The 17,837-nt window shown below is 37.7% G+C and overlaps 1 protein-coding gene across 2 annotated transcripts; it reads right to left on the bottom strand.

The window, feature by feature from the left end:
- Positions 1–2,542: 2,542 nt before the first annotated feature.
- LOC147617256 (putative WRKY transcription factor 11) lies at positions 2,543–5,006 on the bottom strand. Of its 2 annotated transcripts, XM_086776889.1 has the most exons (4): positions 3,642–5,006; positions 3,349–3,474; positions 3,035–3,203; positions 2,543–2,941 (listed from the first exon to the last, which is right to left on the bottom strand). In XM_086776889.1, exons 1-3 carry the CDS (start codon positions 4,775–4,777, stop codon positions 3,047–3,049), a joined length of 1,419 nt encoding a protein of 472 aa, XP_086633015.1. In that variant the 5' UTR covers positions 4,778–5,006; the 3' UTR covers positions 2,543–2,941; positions 3,035–3,046. The 2 variants fall into 2 exon arrangements, with proteins under 2 accessions (XP_086633015.1, XP_086633014.1); XM_086776888.1 differs by having other exon boundaries at positions 2,543–3,203; positions 3,642–4,992.
- Positions 5,007–17,837: the final 12,831 nt, after the last annotated feature.

A 17,837-nucleotide genomic window follows, 5' to 3' on the forward strand; every position in this document is an offset into this window, starting at 1 on the left:
ACCGGCCAAAGGGTCATACATTTAAGATATGAGGCGACGGTGTCCAAATCTACAACTTGGACAGGTGCTTGCTGTAATGGTCCGACGAAATACGTATGGCGATTTTCGCTTCAAGAGCGTGTGGTAGCAAGTTAGGATGAAGTCCCAAGTGATGTACTTCATGGATATATTATGAGAGTAGTCATTGTAATAGCATTAGGCCTCTTATGAGAGTAGTCATTGTAATAGCATTAGGCCTCTTATGAGCTTAAAGTGCTCGACCGGCCACGGTTTAAGTGAGTGTGAACACTTATTGCCATGTATATAAGTGAAAATCTATCATAATACAAAGGACTCTCCCATTATGCCTCTCCCATTATGCCATTGAGGGTGACTCTTGCTAATCCTCTCGCTAATCTCTCTCTAATGCATGCTAGTGAGTGTGTGTGAGTGAAGTGAGGTGAGAGGAGGGACGAATGCACGTAATGCAATGCAACGATGTGACAACGCATGCGGGAGGTTACGCTCGAATTGCTACTCAAGGAGTGGTGGAGCTTGAAGACCTTAAGGGTTACAAGCTTGGCCATTGAAAAGATCCCCACAACAATTGTGGTTCGCCATGTAATCTTCTTGTTGGATCCATCAAATAACTACTAACCCTTTCGATTGGTTATATGTCGAGCTCCACCATTGATAATCTATGAACCATTAGGTGCCGAGGAATGTTCTACCTTTACACATACCTCTTCGATTGCTACAAAGAGCTGCAATTGTTCATGCCTTGATTCTTTCTTCAAAGGCCTCAAAGTGTTATTCTTCTCATTGACTTGCTTCAGTCTACATGATTTGATTACATGACCAAGCTTGTTGCAATATAAACACTTTGCCTTTGATTTCTTCTTCTGCTTCTCCAACACATTAAGGTTATCCAAGCCCTTTCCCTTGGCTTTCTTTGCATTCGTGGGGGAGAATGTAGCATCATCACCATCTCTAGCTTTAAAATGCATCTCCTATCAACATTACACTGAACTCCTCAAAAGTAAGAGGAGGCGGGTAATGCATATGTGTGTTCAATGAGGTTATAACTATTATATTTCAGGGGCAAAACTAATGCACCTGCTCACTCGACTTGGTAATCTCAACTGCATTTGATTTTGCAAATCCTTTATCTCTATTGTAAGCTACTCTGCTGCATCTCCTTTGTCTCTATTGTGAACTGCTCTACTGCATCTCCTTCGAAACGCTTTTATGTTACAAGCTAATTTTCAAGGTTTTGTATCCTTATCCGATTGCTCATCTCGTATTGGTTCTTGAGACCTTGCATTGCTTCAGAAGATGTGGTAGTATGTTAAATCAAGGTCATTAGCGAATCAATGTTGGTGATGACGACACATAACGTATCTGCGCTCCTTCGCCTCTATGTCGAAGTGAGTATGATTTGATGGTATGATTTGTAATGGACCTCTTCAAATCAATAGATTGTCAATACAAGTTTTGCCTAAAGCCTAAACGGTGCCAAACTCCAAAGAGAACCGTACACTACCATGTAAAAAAACAACGTAACAAGAGGTTGAGTATGATCCCAATTCTCATCCACCAATCAATTTGATTGTGCATGTCTATATATACTTGGTGGATCAATTAAGTGCAAGTCTTTACATAATGGAGCAATCATACCAAGTGAAATTGGCAAATAAAAAGGTGGCAGGGCTATGGTCCTACTAATCTAAATTTAACCTTGGTGTAGATTTTAAGCATTCTAATGTATGTTGTGCCCCAACGACCTAGTATTGTCCAATCATTATTAAAGGGCAAAACTTTTTCTAGTTTGGACTATTTTTTTTCATATTGGATCCCATGGATGACCTAGTGATGTTTAGGGCCAAGGTCATGCAAAGTGTGGATGATAATATGTATATTACGTCATCTTGCCTTAATAACCATTGGCCATGTGCCTGCCCTTCTACTAGGGTAGAGGGGCCTATTTATGGACATTATGTAAATTTCAATGGACCTCTAGGCTCTACGGCTTTCCGATTATCATTTTGAAAGAAAAAAAAAAACACACGCAAAAATGTGACCTCCCTATTATGTGTGACATTATGGAGATATATGGGAAGGGCCAGTATTATGGTGGATTTTCAGCCAATCAGATTGGGACATGTTGATTGTTAACCCTGGTGGGCGCTTTCCTTTCTCCATTTTAGGGGGGTTTCTACAGGAATTTCCTTTCTGCATTTTAGGGGGTTTTTACAGGAATTTTCACAATTTATGTACTTTGGATCATGGCATTCATGACTTGCCCATCCCCATGAGTCATGACCCTTATGATTGACCATTCCAGGGAAACCTCCTGTCCATGTACAACGGGCAGCCATGATCCCCACATTTTTCAAGGGTAGGATCCAGTAAGTCATTACTGACCATCCCAAGGTTCATGACCATCATGAGTCATGACCAGCATGACTTGCCCATACCCATGAGGCATGACTCATGACTTGCCCATGGATCATGCTTCCTAACCATCCCATCCCATGGATCATCATAAGTACTAGCTATCATGTCAACAAAACAGTTCAAACCACTCATTTAAGCGTTGTTTACGCCTTGTGAGATGCCAGTGCATCATCACATCAACAGCATAGCAAGACAACATTACCTAAAGCCCATACCACTCATGCCTTACAACCTTAAAATGTTTGAGACATCACTCTTGCATGCCTGTCAGGGATAGCACAAGATTCAGAAATTCTAAGAAGATTGCTGTTGAGCATGGATTCTATACTTTGGCCCTTCATACATATATAGCAGCTTCTCTTGTCAGCACTAAATGTGCAGAATCAACTCTGTGATTGGGGGGATCCGTAATCAAAAACCGCCCATCATGGTTCCACTCCCTTTGCATGGCTAATTATCTCTGAAGCACCATGTGTCTCTGCTAGCTCATGGGGGAAAGCTATGCCTGCAGACCATTGAAAAGATGTCCAATCCCAGCCACCAGATTACATAGGTTGCAGAAAACAAAATCCTAGCTGTTCCTCCAGGGTAAAGCTACCATGGACAGTCCTCACGCATGAACAATCAAGGTTGTACCCTCAGTTAGGATCTGTGAATGATTATGCTCTCCTTCATAGGTGACAATAAGCATACTTGAATCATCCAAAGCACGTTCCACGTGTTTTCTGGCAGAGCATCCCCTTACACTGCTACACTTGTAGTAGCCCCTACATCAACAGAAACACAGACCAACACCTCTTAAAACTCCACCACATGCACACCAAGACCACAACAACTGTAGACCAAAAGTACCCACTTGATGCATATCAAGACCGTAACTACGTCACATACCCACGGACATGGGGGCAATACCTGGGGTGAGGAGAGCCCTTGATTGGTTTCTGTCCATACTTCCTCCATGAGTATTCATCAACTGGTATATCTGCCATCTTTACACTGATAGCAGGCACCCTCACTATGGTTTTGTTCCTTGATTTCCTGAAACAATCCACAGGCATCACTCAGCAATGCAGCACAACAGAGCGCTCTCAAAACAGATCTGCAGATGGGCTCGTGCACACGCATACACATGGTGCCAGCTCCTAGCATGGCTAAAGGACAACCAGAACTAAACAAATATAATAAAAGCAAGCAAAGACACTGACCTGCGTTTCGAGCAATGGCATCTCCCAGAGCTATTGCATTTGCCTCCGGCATCTTCCGACTTTCCTGAGCATTTCTTAGAGGCAGAGATTGGAGGGCGCCCACCTCCCACAGACTCAAAAGCCTGCTGAAATACTGACTGCTTATTGTTTGCCACACTACCATCCATACTGAGAGATGATATGAAAGAGTTAGTGGTGGTGGAGAGTGGAAGGGCACAGCTGATCGAGGTTTCCGGCTTATGTCCAGAAACTTCTGAATGGGGAGCATGCAAGCAGGAGGGAGGCTGGCAGTGGGGCTTGGGGGCTTTCTCAAAGGATCCCTTGGAGGTGAGAACTTTGGGGCTCTGGAAGAAGAATTGTTGGGGAGACGACGTGAAGATGGAGGGGTCTGGGCAGTAGAGGGCAGGAGTGGTAAGGACACCAGGACTATTAGAGTTGCTCTGAGGAGGGAGAATGTGAGGTTGAGCTTGTGTGTGGGGGACAACACAGGGTGAGGCAGGGCCATGGAGAGGGGATGCGAGTACACCATTGGCAAACATGCTCTGTGACGAAGTGCCATACACTAGTTGGGGGTTAAACAATGCGCCCGCGACGGGTACATCAGGCTTTGACATAGTGTTGAGATGATGATGTGATGAGACCACAACAGGGGAGAAGGCAGTGTTAGGAGAGACATTGCGGGCTTCAGGGGAGCCATTGCTGAGAGAGGAGGAGCTGAGGGGGGACAATTGCTTCACAGTTTGGGGTGGGATAGCAGCAGTCGGCTGCGGACGGAATAATGTATTGCCACCGGCACCACTACCATGGCTGGAATCAACAGCCCCTTCAGAAGAGCAGCTGGCTGGGGATTCCATGAGGGTATCAGAGAAGCTGCTGGCTATGGAGGCAGATGCAGACTGAGGGCCATGGCGAAACCGGGCATGGCCTGATCTTCCAAGCAGAGAGACCACCTTCTTGAACTTGGATATGGTGGCATCAGCCATGGATGAGCACTCCTCCCCTTGTGGGCGATGCTGCTGTGAGAGCAGATGTATGAGGCGCTGCATGCTCTCCAGCCCTGCTGATGCAGCCTCTTGCACATCTATGTCTCTCTCCATATTTGCAAAGGTGTGGTAGTCCAGCAGTTCGACCGCCATAGTTATGCCCTAAAACAAGCTCTGTCACAGGCAGAGGCGGAGTCTGCAAAAGACCCACAAGGAGAATGGGGTAAAGAAGAAGAGGGCGCTTAAGGTTCTGAAGTTATAGGGAGAAAGATGAAATGGGTACTGCAGAATTTGGAAGATTAGAGAAGGACGAAGCTCTCAACAAGGCCCGACAGAGCATTCAGAGAGCAACCCACAACCCAAATATGAAGAGGGCTTGGGGTAAGAGAGAGAAACCCAGAAGCCGTGCCGTAGAGAGAGAGGGTACCGGTCGGACTGTTCATTTCGCGTCCAAAACAACCGTTTTCCGCAGAGAGAGAAAACAAAAAGCAACGTTTCCCGAAGAGAGAGAAAAAGATTGAAAGGAACCTACTTTGGTCAACAAATTCCCACTAGCGTTTAATTATCTAATTTCTAATCACCCTTGAGATCCGGGTCAACTTCAAGGGCTCGCATATTAATGCCAGTCAAACCCCGGGCCCGTCCACTACCTCGTGCCGTCCGATCACCTGTTTGAATCGGAGGGCCCTGCCGCTCTCTGTCGGCTGCCCCTCCTGGCAGGCGTTGACTATAACCCAACAGACTTATTTATGATATTTAAAGTTCAATTTTCAAACCCTGGTTGCCCCTTGAGCCTTTCATCCAAGGTTGCTTTTTGACGGGCGTCATGCCCGTTTTTGGATATTTTGGTCGTAAAATACAGCTATTAATTTTGAGTGACTGTCAAAAAATAAGGTAAATTATCAAAGAACGGGCATTATTTTTTCTAAAACCGTCATTTTGAAGGGTGACCCTGCCCGTCAAAAATAATCTTCGAACTGTTGCATCAACCCTTTTCACCATGGATTGAAGAGGAATTTGTAATTTTGAACGATTTTGAGGAGGTATTTTTCCTTCTCCCATCAAATTGAGAAGGATTTTTCGAAAATTTGAACAAGTTCTTTTGAACGTTCCTTATATGAGATTGTCCTCATCATGCAAGCCAGTAATGGCCCCAGGTGTTTTGAACCCCTTGCCCAACACCAAGCCACTAGTGTGATGACCACCAATGTCCAGCGTGTGCACTACTTCAACCTCTATGTACTTTGTAGGAGTCACCAATGGCCAACGTGTGCACTACTACAACCTCTATGTACTTTGTAGGTTGAACATGCTTGGGTGCTTTCAAGTTCCCAAGCTCTCATGAAACATGTGTCTGATGGTAGATGCAAATGCAAATGAAGGGCCGACTACTTGCTCTTTTTCAAACATGTGTCTGATGGTAGATGCAAATGCAAATGAAGGGCCGACTACTTGCTCTTTTTCAAACATGTGTCTGATGGTAGATGCAAATGAATTGAAGGGCCGACTACTTGCTCTTTTTCAAACAAGTGAGAAATCGCCCAATGATCAAGGGTTGTCAAGTGTGGAGTCCAACAATTACCAATTGCTAGGCTCTCAATACTCACCTCCTAGTCCCCACATGCAACCAAGGTGGCCAAATTTGCACATTATACAAGTTCCCTTTTTTGTTCCATTCAATGCCATGTTTTGGTGGTGTTGGTGGCCACCAAGGCTAAAGCGTCGTAAGAATAATTCTATTTACAAGGTAATTGTTGGAGTTGAATGATAAACGTAACTTCCATGGGTGAAAAATATCCTTTAGTGAAAATCTTTTGGAATTTTGGCTTGTAGTGATTTTAGTTAGAAGTAGATTTTTGATGGAAATGTAACACTTCCTTTTTTAACTAGTTGGAAAAAAATGTTCTTTTCTAGCATTGGCATTGTCGACTCTAACATTTGACAATGCTTTCACATTGTTATTATTTGCATGAAATATCTATTTGCATATGACAATGCTTTCACATTGTTATTGTTTGCATGAAATATCTATGATGTTGTCGAAAATGGTCAATTCATCAGTTCTCATGAGTGGGTTCCTTCGTGCTCATTTGTGACCTAAAGATGGATTTATATAACTTGCCTCTAAAGAGTTTTCAAATCTTTAGACCATCATATTATCTAATTTGTACTATTTGAAACTTCCTATCAACCCACCATTTTTGTTTTTTAGCTTCTCATCTTCTTTCTTGATGTCTACTCAAGGTCCACTTACTATGTTTTATTGCTTTAACCAATTCTTTCAATACCCAAACTTGCAAACTTGTGTGAAATAAAGTCACCATGAGTGGCAAGGCTTCAACTTTCAATTTTTGAATTCAAAATATGTTTGCAATTTTACATGCACGTTAGCAATTCATTGCCAATTACACCTCTTAGATGTGAAGGGCTCAACTTGACACCACTCTAACTAGCCTTTGCATTTCTTCAAGTATGTAGATGGTGATCAAGCAACTTCTAACTAAACTTTACTCCCTTTACCACTTGCAGACTTGTGAAACTAATTTATGAGTTGTCTATTTGGACCCGGAAGAAACTAGGTTAAACAAGCTTAAATTAGTGGGGTTCACATTGGAGCACAAAGGTCAACTTCTATTTTTTTCTTAAAGATGCAATCTAGAGGATAAGAGACAAAGGTATACAAACCTCTTTAATATAAAATGTTTTAGCACTATGACAAAAGTTTCTCCAAGGCCCACTTTCTAGGTTCAAAGTTATTATATCCACAATGATGTTTTCTCATGTCGACCACTACCCTTCCTTTAGATTGTGTGGTGCTTAGTGGGGTCTACACTTGAAAATTTATTGTGAGTTTGTATAACCTACAAAATATGTGATGCAAACACCTTCAAACAAGCCTAAAGAATGTTAATGACAATGGGGATCAAGCATCTTATTGTATGAATAGTAATAAGCCCTCAAGAAATTGGGGGGTGCGCTAAACACCTTCAAAAAGGCCTAGGGAATCACACATGTCTTTGACTGAATAGGAATAGGTCCTTTAGAAAACAGGGGGTGTGCTAGTTAAAATTGTAAATTGTATAGTAAGTTCATGACACCACATGGTGGAAGTACTATAAGTACAATTTACTCATGGTCTTCAAAAAAGGAGGAACATGGGCAATTGCTTCTTAAAGTCATCCTTACCTATGAAACTCATAGCTATGGAATTTTTAAAGATATGCATTCCAAGTGATATATTTAGTTGTTGCTTCAAAAAAGTGTGAGAAAGAAAGTGTCTTGGAAGTTTCATAAATTCATCACTTTTTCTTAAGAAGAAAAGATGAATCTATCTCAAGAATAAAGAAGGGAAGATGATAAACTTATATCATGATATGTATATTATAGAGCATTACCCACAAGGTGTAGCATTATTACAACTACTATTAAATTTATTACTATTTTTATGATAACTTTTAGGGAAAGAGGGATAAAGGAAATGTTCTTAAGCAAGAAAGTCAATAACGCAACCTAGTTTAGTCTTACATGAATCATACTATCAAAAAGAATTTCACTATTAACCTTTAAAAAATACCTTTGAATAATCTCAAATTGTGATTTTATCCTATTCAAAAGTAAAATTAAAGAGTATAAAGAGGTGATGGTATCAACATGGCATATAAAGTGTCAAATGGAGCACCCATTCACATCACCACATTAAATTTTTGAAATTGATTACAAGATCTACTTTAACAAAGTGCTCACATTAAATAATGACAATTTTGACCTTTTGACTATGCTTTCTTATGAGAACATTTAATGTTCTTAATCATGGTGCTATCATAGTGACTATTCTTTGTTGCCTATAACATATAATTCAAAGTTAGCCAATGTTGTTCTTAGAATTACATACTTAATTTGATATGATTTTCTTAATCTTGGCTCTTAGTTAGCAAGTGTTTTAGCATGTTTCTTGTGTGTGCATAACATATAATTTAAAGTTAGCCAATGTTATTCTTAGAATTACATACTTAAGCCCACAGGCCGCGTAGACGAGTTAATAGAACAGTTGGGTCCCATTGCTACAAGGACCCGGGTTCGATGCCATCAGCCTGCACAATGTGGGTATGTGTTGTGAGTCGGCATATCTCTCTCTCTCTCTCTCTCTCTCTCTCTCTCTCTCTCTCTCTTCTCACAAACATACTTAGATACCTAATTTGATATGATTTTCTTAATCTTGGCTCTTAGTTAGTAAGTGTTTTAGCATGTTTCTTTCTTCACCAATGAAAAGAAGGTCATGGGGCTCTTAGCAAGTATTTTAGGCATGTTTCTTCCTTCTTCAACAAGGAAGAGAAGGTCATGGGGCTCTTAGCAAGTATTTTAGGCATGTTTCTTCCTTCAACAAGGAAGAGAAGGGCATGGGGCTCTTTTATAAACTATAGTTTGTTTCTATTCTAGTTATTTTACAAACTGAGGAGAGGTATGAAATGTTTCTCCAAGGAGAAAATCCCTTGATACTCACCAGTAGTCTTCTTTATTCTCCAACTCTTTGTGTATATGAGAGATAGAACAAGATCTCCATGGCTTCGAAATGTTTCCAAGGAGAAAATCCCTTGATGCTCACTAGTAGTCTTCCTTATTCTCCAACTCTTTGTGTATATGAGAGATAGAACAAGATCTCCATGGCTTCGAAATGTTTCCAAGGAGAAAATCCCTTGATGCTCACTAGTAGTCTTCCTTATTCTCTAACTCTTTGTGTATATAAAAGATAGAACAAGATCTCATAGTCTTCCTTATTCTCTAACTCTTTGTGTATATAAAAGATAGAACAAGATCTCCATGGCTTCGAAATATTTTTCTTGTTTGATAACAAATATTTATCTTCCAGCTTTTTGATTTCATTGGGAAATTAAGATTGTGGTTGCATTTATCTTCCACATTTTTATTATTGGGACAATTTCTCTATGAGATTAATAGAGTTGAAATGAATAGAGCTAGAGCTTGATCTCTTTCACTACTCTTCTTTAGCTAGATCTTGAGTTAGATGAGTGTAAAGGGCTTGATCATAAGGAGCCAGAGCTTGATCTCTTTTCACTATTCTTCTTGATCTAGAGGAGTCTAAAAGGCATGATCATAGGGAGGTCATGGAACTAGAGGCACTTATACCTTGTTTTTTGAGGCTAAATATCAATGTAATATATCAACTACACCACACCACATCTGCTATAAAAATAAATTAACCAAATAACTCTAAGTTAAGATTGCCAAAGCATCACACGAATGACTACATCTTGAAGAATTTAATTAAGATAGCCTTGCAATTTCATAATTTCCTATTACTATGTCACATGGGTGGAAACACTTTAGATATATGGAAGAAAACTAGGCAATCCTAGCTCTTTTTATCTATCTCCTAACTCTTTTTATCTATCTCCATGAAATTCACATGTGCATCAATACTAGTTTGTGCTAAGTCAAAGTTATAGGTGATGGAAATTGTACAAATAAACTTAATTTAGTAGAATACACCTATGAAGCAATGTAGCCACACTATATAGCAACCCCATTACATAAACAAACATTAAAAAAATGCGTGCTTGTAAACTAAGAAGAAAAAAATTAGAGAATACTTTTAAATTTTTGATTATGTATCATTTGTGTGTTTAATATTAGCTACTATAAAGGTACCTATTCCTTGAGAACTTTACCATTTACACTAAATATATTATTGAGGGAATCGTTCACACTGTATTGCATAATGATAGGGTAAGCTCGGTGGGAGGTCTTAAGAAAGCTATCCCTTATTACATGTACTTTATATAAAATTTGGCTTTTGATTTTAATAGTTCCATATTATTTACATGAATAATGATACGTTAACATGTTTTGTTGATGATAGGTGTAGCGAAAAAATCATAAGAGCCCTTTCTCAAGGGAAGAGTCTTTGTTAGTGCTCTGGAAGTGGTAGAATAAATTATTTGAAAATGGTAGAATATATTTTTTGGAACCAATTAGCTTATCACGTCTTCGTTTGGTCACATGGATTTCAAAATCACTATATCATGTCCCATTAGAGTCATTGGAGAAATTGTATCCATCGTTTACATACACACGAGTTTATCGAGCCATGTTTTAATGTATTAGTGGCTCATTAGTAATAATTGATTAAGCATGTTCAATTGTTGACTGAGTAATGATGGCCAGTTATATAAAGTTGACCACTTAGTCATTTGAAATGGAATTATCGGTTGTGAATGGATATAGGTTTTCTATTCAAGTTCACCACCACAATGAGCATGATCATGAATGACTTTATTATCCGATGCAATCTCAATTATAATAAAAAACAGAATTACATAATCCTCTTTGTTCTTAGGATTAACTATAGAAATATTTAGTTTATAGGGCTTTGGTTAAAGGGGGATGAAGAGCTACAAATGGCTACCTAGATTTTGTAGAGAGAGGGAAACATAATATGGAGGGCCTTGTAGCTATGACTTGTATATGCTTAGTGTATCTACTTCATGCAAACCACTACATGCAACTTAATTCTTAGTATTTGACCAGTTTTCCAACTTTGTACCTCCTTATAAATATCCTAAGAGTTTTACCACTTTTGTTGCATCATTCTAGCATATGATTGTTGTGTTTCAAACTTTTTCTTACACATTTTAAGTCACTCAAAGGTTATCTTTGAGTGAAAATATTTTAAATTCATCTTGGAAGAGATCCTTTTCAAGCCTTGTAAAAGTATCAGACCAATGTATTGTGAGGCTATGTAAGATCATGATGAAGGATGATAAGAGAGTGTAATTAAGGTGGGGACATAATCAAACATCCATCTTGTCCAAATTTATAAGGTTATCCTCATTTTCACAGTGTCAATTAGGCACTTATACATTATTCTTATCCAAATTTATAAGGTCTTCAAAATATAAACTTATCCTAGTTTGCATAGTGTCGATTGGACACTTATAAATTAGATACTTGAAAGGGAAATCACAAGGTTTAGGTCATCAATTTATTCCACAAACACACATAATATGCTCATTAGACAAAGATAAAAGTCTCTACTGAACTCCTTAGTGAAAATTTTAGCTAATTCTGTATTATGGGGAAAAAACTTATCTCATTGAAACCTACAAATACCAAGAGTTTGTTGAGCATTTATCTTGGACCCTTAATATGCTCACCATTCCCCAATATATTTTATCTTGGATCCTTAAGATGCTCACTAAGAAATCCCTAATAATGATGAGAATATATTTAAAGGGAAGAGAATGTGGATTAGGTCATCATGGATGCTTTCTTCTTACCATCAAAGTTAATCCAGAAGGGGTGAATACAAGATTGCAAAAAGGATCAAAAGAAGGTGTGTAAGACATTGTGGGCAGGGTGATGGTGTGTAGAACTAGCCAAGGATGAATGTGCACTTCTTGGGGTGTCTCTCAAGGAGGGAGGATATTTGACACTTGGGTGAGTAACATGGTAACAATGGAGTAGCTTTCGGAGTCACAGAGTGTTGATCCATGCTCCCCATGGTGGATGGGAAAAAATCTTGTAAGAGATTATGTCCTCTAAAATGCCTTCATTAGGGTTGATATGTAGAAATTGAACTAGCGTGACAAGTAGTACTATAGCGTTTAAAATAGATGAGACACTAGTGTCTAAAATAGATGAGACAATAAGGTATGCCTTTTGATGCTTTAGCTAAATTTGCCTGTAGCTACAAAGATTTTTTCAAGATGGTATTCATTAACAAGTTTTGAGATTCACAAGTCATTAGTTAAAATTAGGATATGAAGTAGATGCTTTTGCTTGTATCACTTTTTTGGAAATGTATGCAAAAATTTTGGCTTAATAAAGAAGCATATATTGGGCTTCACTCAATGTTACATCATGTTGTTTTTGCTTGAAATGGATCATTGCAAGGTATACATGATCAGAGTTTCTTAATGGAGCATTGAAGATGTAGGTAAAGGATTCAATCAAAAGTGTGATGATTAGACCCCATAAGCCTCAACTATATAATCACATAATAAAACATGATATAAGTAAATTAAAATGTTTTCGTTAATCAACAACACAAAACTATTTCCTTCAGATGAAATTTTTTGATTTGTTTATATATTGTATGATAATATACAAATACCTATATAGTGAAGTAAAATATAACTGATGAAACATTGTTCACCTTTACCTTCTCTTAATAAATAAATTGGATTACTTTTACTAATGCAAAATTTTATGACATATACTACACACAAAGATAATATGGTATGTTTTGGCTTTCTTTTTATTTATGTCAAGATATTCTTTGTAGAAAAAGTGGGACCTAGAGCTAACACATAGTCAAACATAGAATTATGTATGCACCAAAGTTTTAAAAAAGGGAGAACACAATCTCGCCTTGAGATTCAAGGAAACCTAAGTAAAGAAAGAAAATGCTAAAGTCAAAAGATATCTCACATCACAAGAAATTTGATTTCTTTTCCATTGTGTTTTCATGAATCCATCACTTTCCATGTTGACTTATTTGTATTTTCTCAACCTCTCCTCAATAAGATTTATAGTTTATATTAGAATAAGATCTGCATTCAAAATAGGGATATATGTTTCGAAAATGAATCGATTCTTTTTATATGAAATACATCACCTAATCTAAAATATATCTCATAAAACTTCAAGGCTTAAACATGTTTGCTTAGCTATACATTTTAGATTACGTGACTTTGCTCAACTTGCTATATAATACAAGTTTAGACAACTTATAAACTTGGACCTCACATTGATGCAATTGTTTGCCTAATTATTATAGATTATTTTATCAATAAATTTTAAAACAAAGTATGTCAGAAGAAAATGACAAGCATGCAACAAGCATGAGACATATTTAAAGTGAAAATTTTCCAAGCCTACAAATAATACAATGAGACTAGTAAAGCTATAGAACAAGCGCCTTGTTCTAATTCTATTCTGATTATGTTGGGGTTTGCATGGGAAGATGAATGAAAATTTTCTTTTGTTGAATTTAGTCATATTTTTAACTTATTACTTAAAAATAACAACCCATTTGAATTTGAGGTTCTATGGGAATCCTGTCTATGAACCTTTCTTGGGAGATGAGTGGAGAGTCTATGATTGTGTCCTCTACTATGAGGGTTATATGGATAGTCATGAGGATTATGCCTTGGTACGTATGGATTATGCTCAGGTAGTCATTTGTGATGTGGATCATCCCTATGGACCTATGCATGGTGATGGTTGCAGTGAGGACATGGATTCACATTTAATGGAGCATGTTATGGAGTATGAGGCATTTTATTTTGATGATCATGGATGCCTATGCATTGATACAGACATAGTATAGTATGCATTCACTCTTGGACATGATGTATTCACCTATGATCTGAGTGGGTGGTGTTATATGCACATTATGTGTACATATACTAGGAGGCTAACCCACATCAGGCTTGTGAGCATGGAAGCATGGGAACAAGCTCTAGTGGAGCATGGGTTAGGACTAACCTTAAGGGTTAAGGTTAGGGTCAGGCATCCAAGGATCACACATGGGAGATGGAGAGTCAAGAGTCACTTGAGGGCCCTCCTATATAAGAGGGGCATGGGGCACATTCAAGGGAGGCTGGAGGCTTAGGCTATGGTCTCTTGTGTAGAGGATCATATCTACTTGAAAATAACAACCCATTTGAATTTGAGTTAACCCATCTAAGAAGCCATTTGAATTTGAGTCACGTGAAAATAACAACCCATTTGAATATGAGTTACTTAAAAATAACAACCCATTTGAATTTGAGTTAACCCATCTAAAAAGCCTAAAAAGTCAACCCAACCCATAGAATTAGACCATCTCAGCTTGGGAAATGAAAGTGGCCAACTTTGCTTATTAAGATCCCATCCTACATATATGTCCAATTCCCCATTGTGTGTCAACCATGTGAAAATTATTAATACCATTTTAAGCTTCTTAAACTTTTTCATGTCCCAGTAGGAAGCTAGCTCTAAATGATGTCCGATTTTGCATCTTCTCTTCTTACTTTGTCCTTGAATAACTCTATCATGACTGTTGACCTAAAACTATGTAGAGAATTTAGCCACATTAAAAGAAGATTTTGTCTTTTGTTCTACTACTACCTCTGCACACCTAACCACGCAAATCCAAACACCCCCCCCCCCCCCAAAAAAAAACACCACCAAAAAAACCCACCCTTGGGCATTGATTTCGCGTATCAAGAGAGGTGTTAATAATCCTACTACATTTTTTCAAGCTTATTTTCTTTACGATGGGTTGTAAGTGTGCCTTTCCTAGCCTTTGAGTTCATTATCTCATTGCGGCATTGATTTATTCAAAATAGAAAAGAAGGCATTTTCAACACTTGCCTTTGTGATTAAAAAAGCCTTTGTTAATGTGTCACTATTATTTAAATATTGTGGGTGACAAGATTTGAGGTTTTGAATATTGCTTATCCATTAATTTATCTTAGGGGCATGGCTTATGGTAGAGATGCGCCCATGGATTTTGTTGGTTTTAGGCTATAACATTGAGGAGGATATGTACCATAATGTACACACACACACACACACACACACACACACACACACACATTGAGGTTTTAAGCTATAACATTGAGGATATATGTACCATAATGTACACACACACAAGCTTAAATCAATTTGGATAATTGTTTCTACCTCCTAAGTGACTAATTATTAAAGAAATTAAAAGGAATATATATTTTTAGAATATGGGGGTAAACCTTACACTAAGGTTCAAAATCTTGAGCTGAAAAAGAACTCTTCACCTAATACTCAAACATATAGTGTCCATGTCCTCTACTAGCATAAGGGAAATCTTTTATTAACAAAGGAGGAAACCTCACAATAAAGTTCAATAGGGTTCAATAGGGCACTGAAATGTTTCCTTCTCATTGCACATTGAATAAAAAATTCAACACTTTTGTCTTCTTATGATCATTTTTGTTGCAAGCCTTTGGATGGCTTTCTTAATAAAAAAGTATAAATTTTTCTAGTTATATTTTCTCTCCTTTGCTGCCATGTCTCTTTTTTATGTCTTGGACGTATAGAAACACAAATGAAAACCTAGCCTATTGTGTAAACTTAACCATTGTAGATTGTACCTTGCACACATCCAATACAAAGTTATTGTAAATGATTAATGCGTGCACTAGGCAAGAAGGGACTAAATAAATGATTAATGCATGCACTAGGCAAGAAGGCACTAAATAAATGATTAATACATGCACTAGATTAAATATTAACAAGGTAGTAAAAGACCAATAATGCACCCAATAACTGAAACAAAGTGCCTTAGGATATTGATTAATGTGTGTAGTAGGCAAGAAGGAATTAAATAAATGATTAATTCATGCACTAAATTAAATATTAACAAGGTAGGAAAAGACCAATAATGCACCCAATAACTGAAACAAAGTGTCTTAGGATATTGATTAATGTGTGTAGTAGGCAAGAAGGAATTAAATAAATGATTAATTCATGCACTAAATTAAATATTAACAAGGTAGGAAAAGACCAATAATGCACCCAATAACTGAAACAAAGTGCCTTCACACCTAACATCAATACTTACCATCCACCCCAACCATAATACGCCCGAGAGGTCCTCAATGAATGAACATTTATATTATGAAAGGGTATTGTGAAAGGGTAACAATCCATATATCTCAATGATGTGTGCTTTTATGCATTAAAAACCTACATGACCATGTGTTTGGTCTAGATGTCCATCTCCCTACTCTACTAGGGAGCATACACATAGCAGCATGGCTTGTGCATGCAATTATTAGCTACAAAGATATAAATGACAATTGTTGTATTGTGCAATTTGCATCAACCTTAGGGCATAAGGCTCACTTTGGAGCATATTAGTTATGCATTAATAGGAATCTAGTATCACTAATAGCCAAAATCTCTAAGTTGTATAAGCATGTAGGCTAGTTATACTAATATAGTTCACATAAAAAATGGCTCCTCATTATAACTTTGAAAGAATTTTTTGATTTTCTTATGTGTTGTTAAGACTTAGTCATGATTTAAGCTGCCTACTTGTTATGAGCCCAAAACCTATAATGTACTGTAGGGTTTAAGTGATGTTAGGCTAGATGTGAATTGCTCATTTTTGTGCTATAAAAAGTTTTTAGGCCTTAAAATAACCTTTAGGGCCTCAAAGCCTTTAACAATGCTCTTTAATTTTATGAAGCCTTACAACAAGGAGCATTAGAGCCCAAGCATTGTTTAAGGTGGCAATGTAGTCACTGGGTGCAATAGTTGTGAGAAATTTTATCTTGGTTGTTGCTAGGTTAAATAAGTAGCTAGGTCAAAACTTATAAAGGTGGCAATGTGGTCATTAGGTGCAAGAGCTTTCGACCACTGGGTTCATTAAGTAGCTATGGGAAAATCTTATATATAAGGCTTTGTTTCCCTTGGTTATACACCAAGAAGATTTGGATGTTCATAGGCATGAGGAAGAGAGTATGTTTTAAATGTCACGATTGTCCTTGTCTCAGTCATCCATGCATCCAATTTTTTTTGTATGTAGTTAAAAAAGGCCTAGTCCCCAAAATTGTGGATTAATGTAGAACTTTATGTTCAAAAATGTCAACAGTGCCATGCACATAGTTGAATTCAGGCTCTAATCTTCAAAATATGGCATATTCATGTGCATGCTAAGAAATCTAGTCCTCTTTGGAAAACCTTTTATTTTCTACATGCCTATAAAACTATTAATCTTGTGAACTCAATGGAAAGTCACGTCAACCTAAGAATAGTAAAATCTTATATTGTGCATGCTTTGTGGTATACTAAACATAAAGTGGGCAAATGTTTGGTGACACCATTGGGGAATTTATGGTCCTCTTTTTTAAGTGGATTAAAGAAAGTGTAAGCTCGGGGTGGTCACTATGTTAAAAACCCTATAACATGTGTTTTTAAGGGTAATTGAAAACCTCCTATCTATAGAATTTTACTTTTTGAATTTAAAAACCCTTTTACATACACACATGTAACTCCACAATAGAGAATATATGTAACTCCACACAACACACACACACACGCATGCATGCACACGCACACACACATACACACACTCCACAATAGAGAATAAACCTCATCTTTGAACGTGTGTAATATACTTTGACTAGAAATCTAAAACTACACCACTATACTTGGGAAGAATGAA

The sequence above is a fragment of the Cibotium barometz genome, chromosome 37, assembly GCF_041138505.1.
Source record: "Cibotium barometz isolate CiBa-2024 chromosome 37, ASM4113850v1, whole genome shotgun sequence".
NCBI classification, from domain to species: domain Eukaryota; kingdom Viridiplantae; phylum Streptophyta; class Polypodiopsida; order Cyatheales; family Cibotiaceae; genus Cibotium; species Cibotium barometz.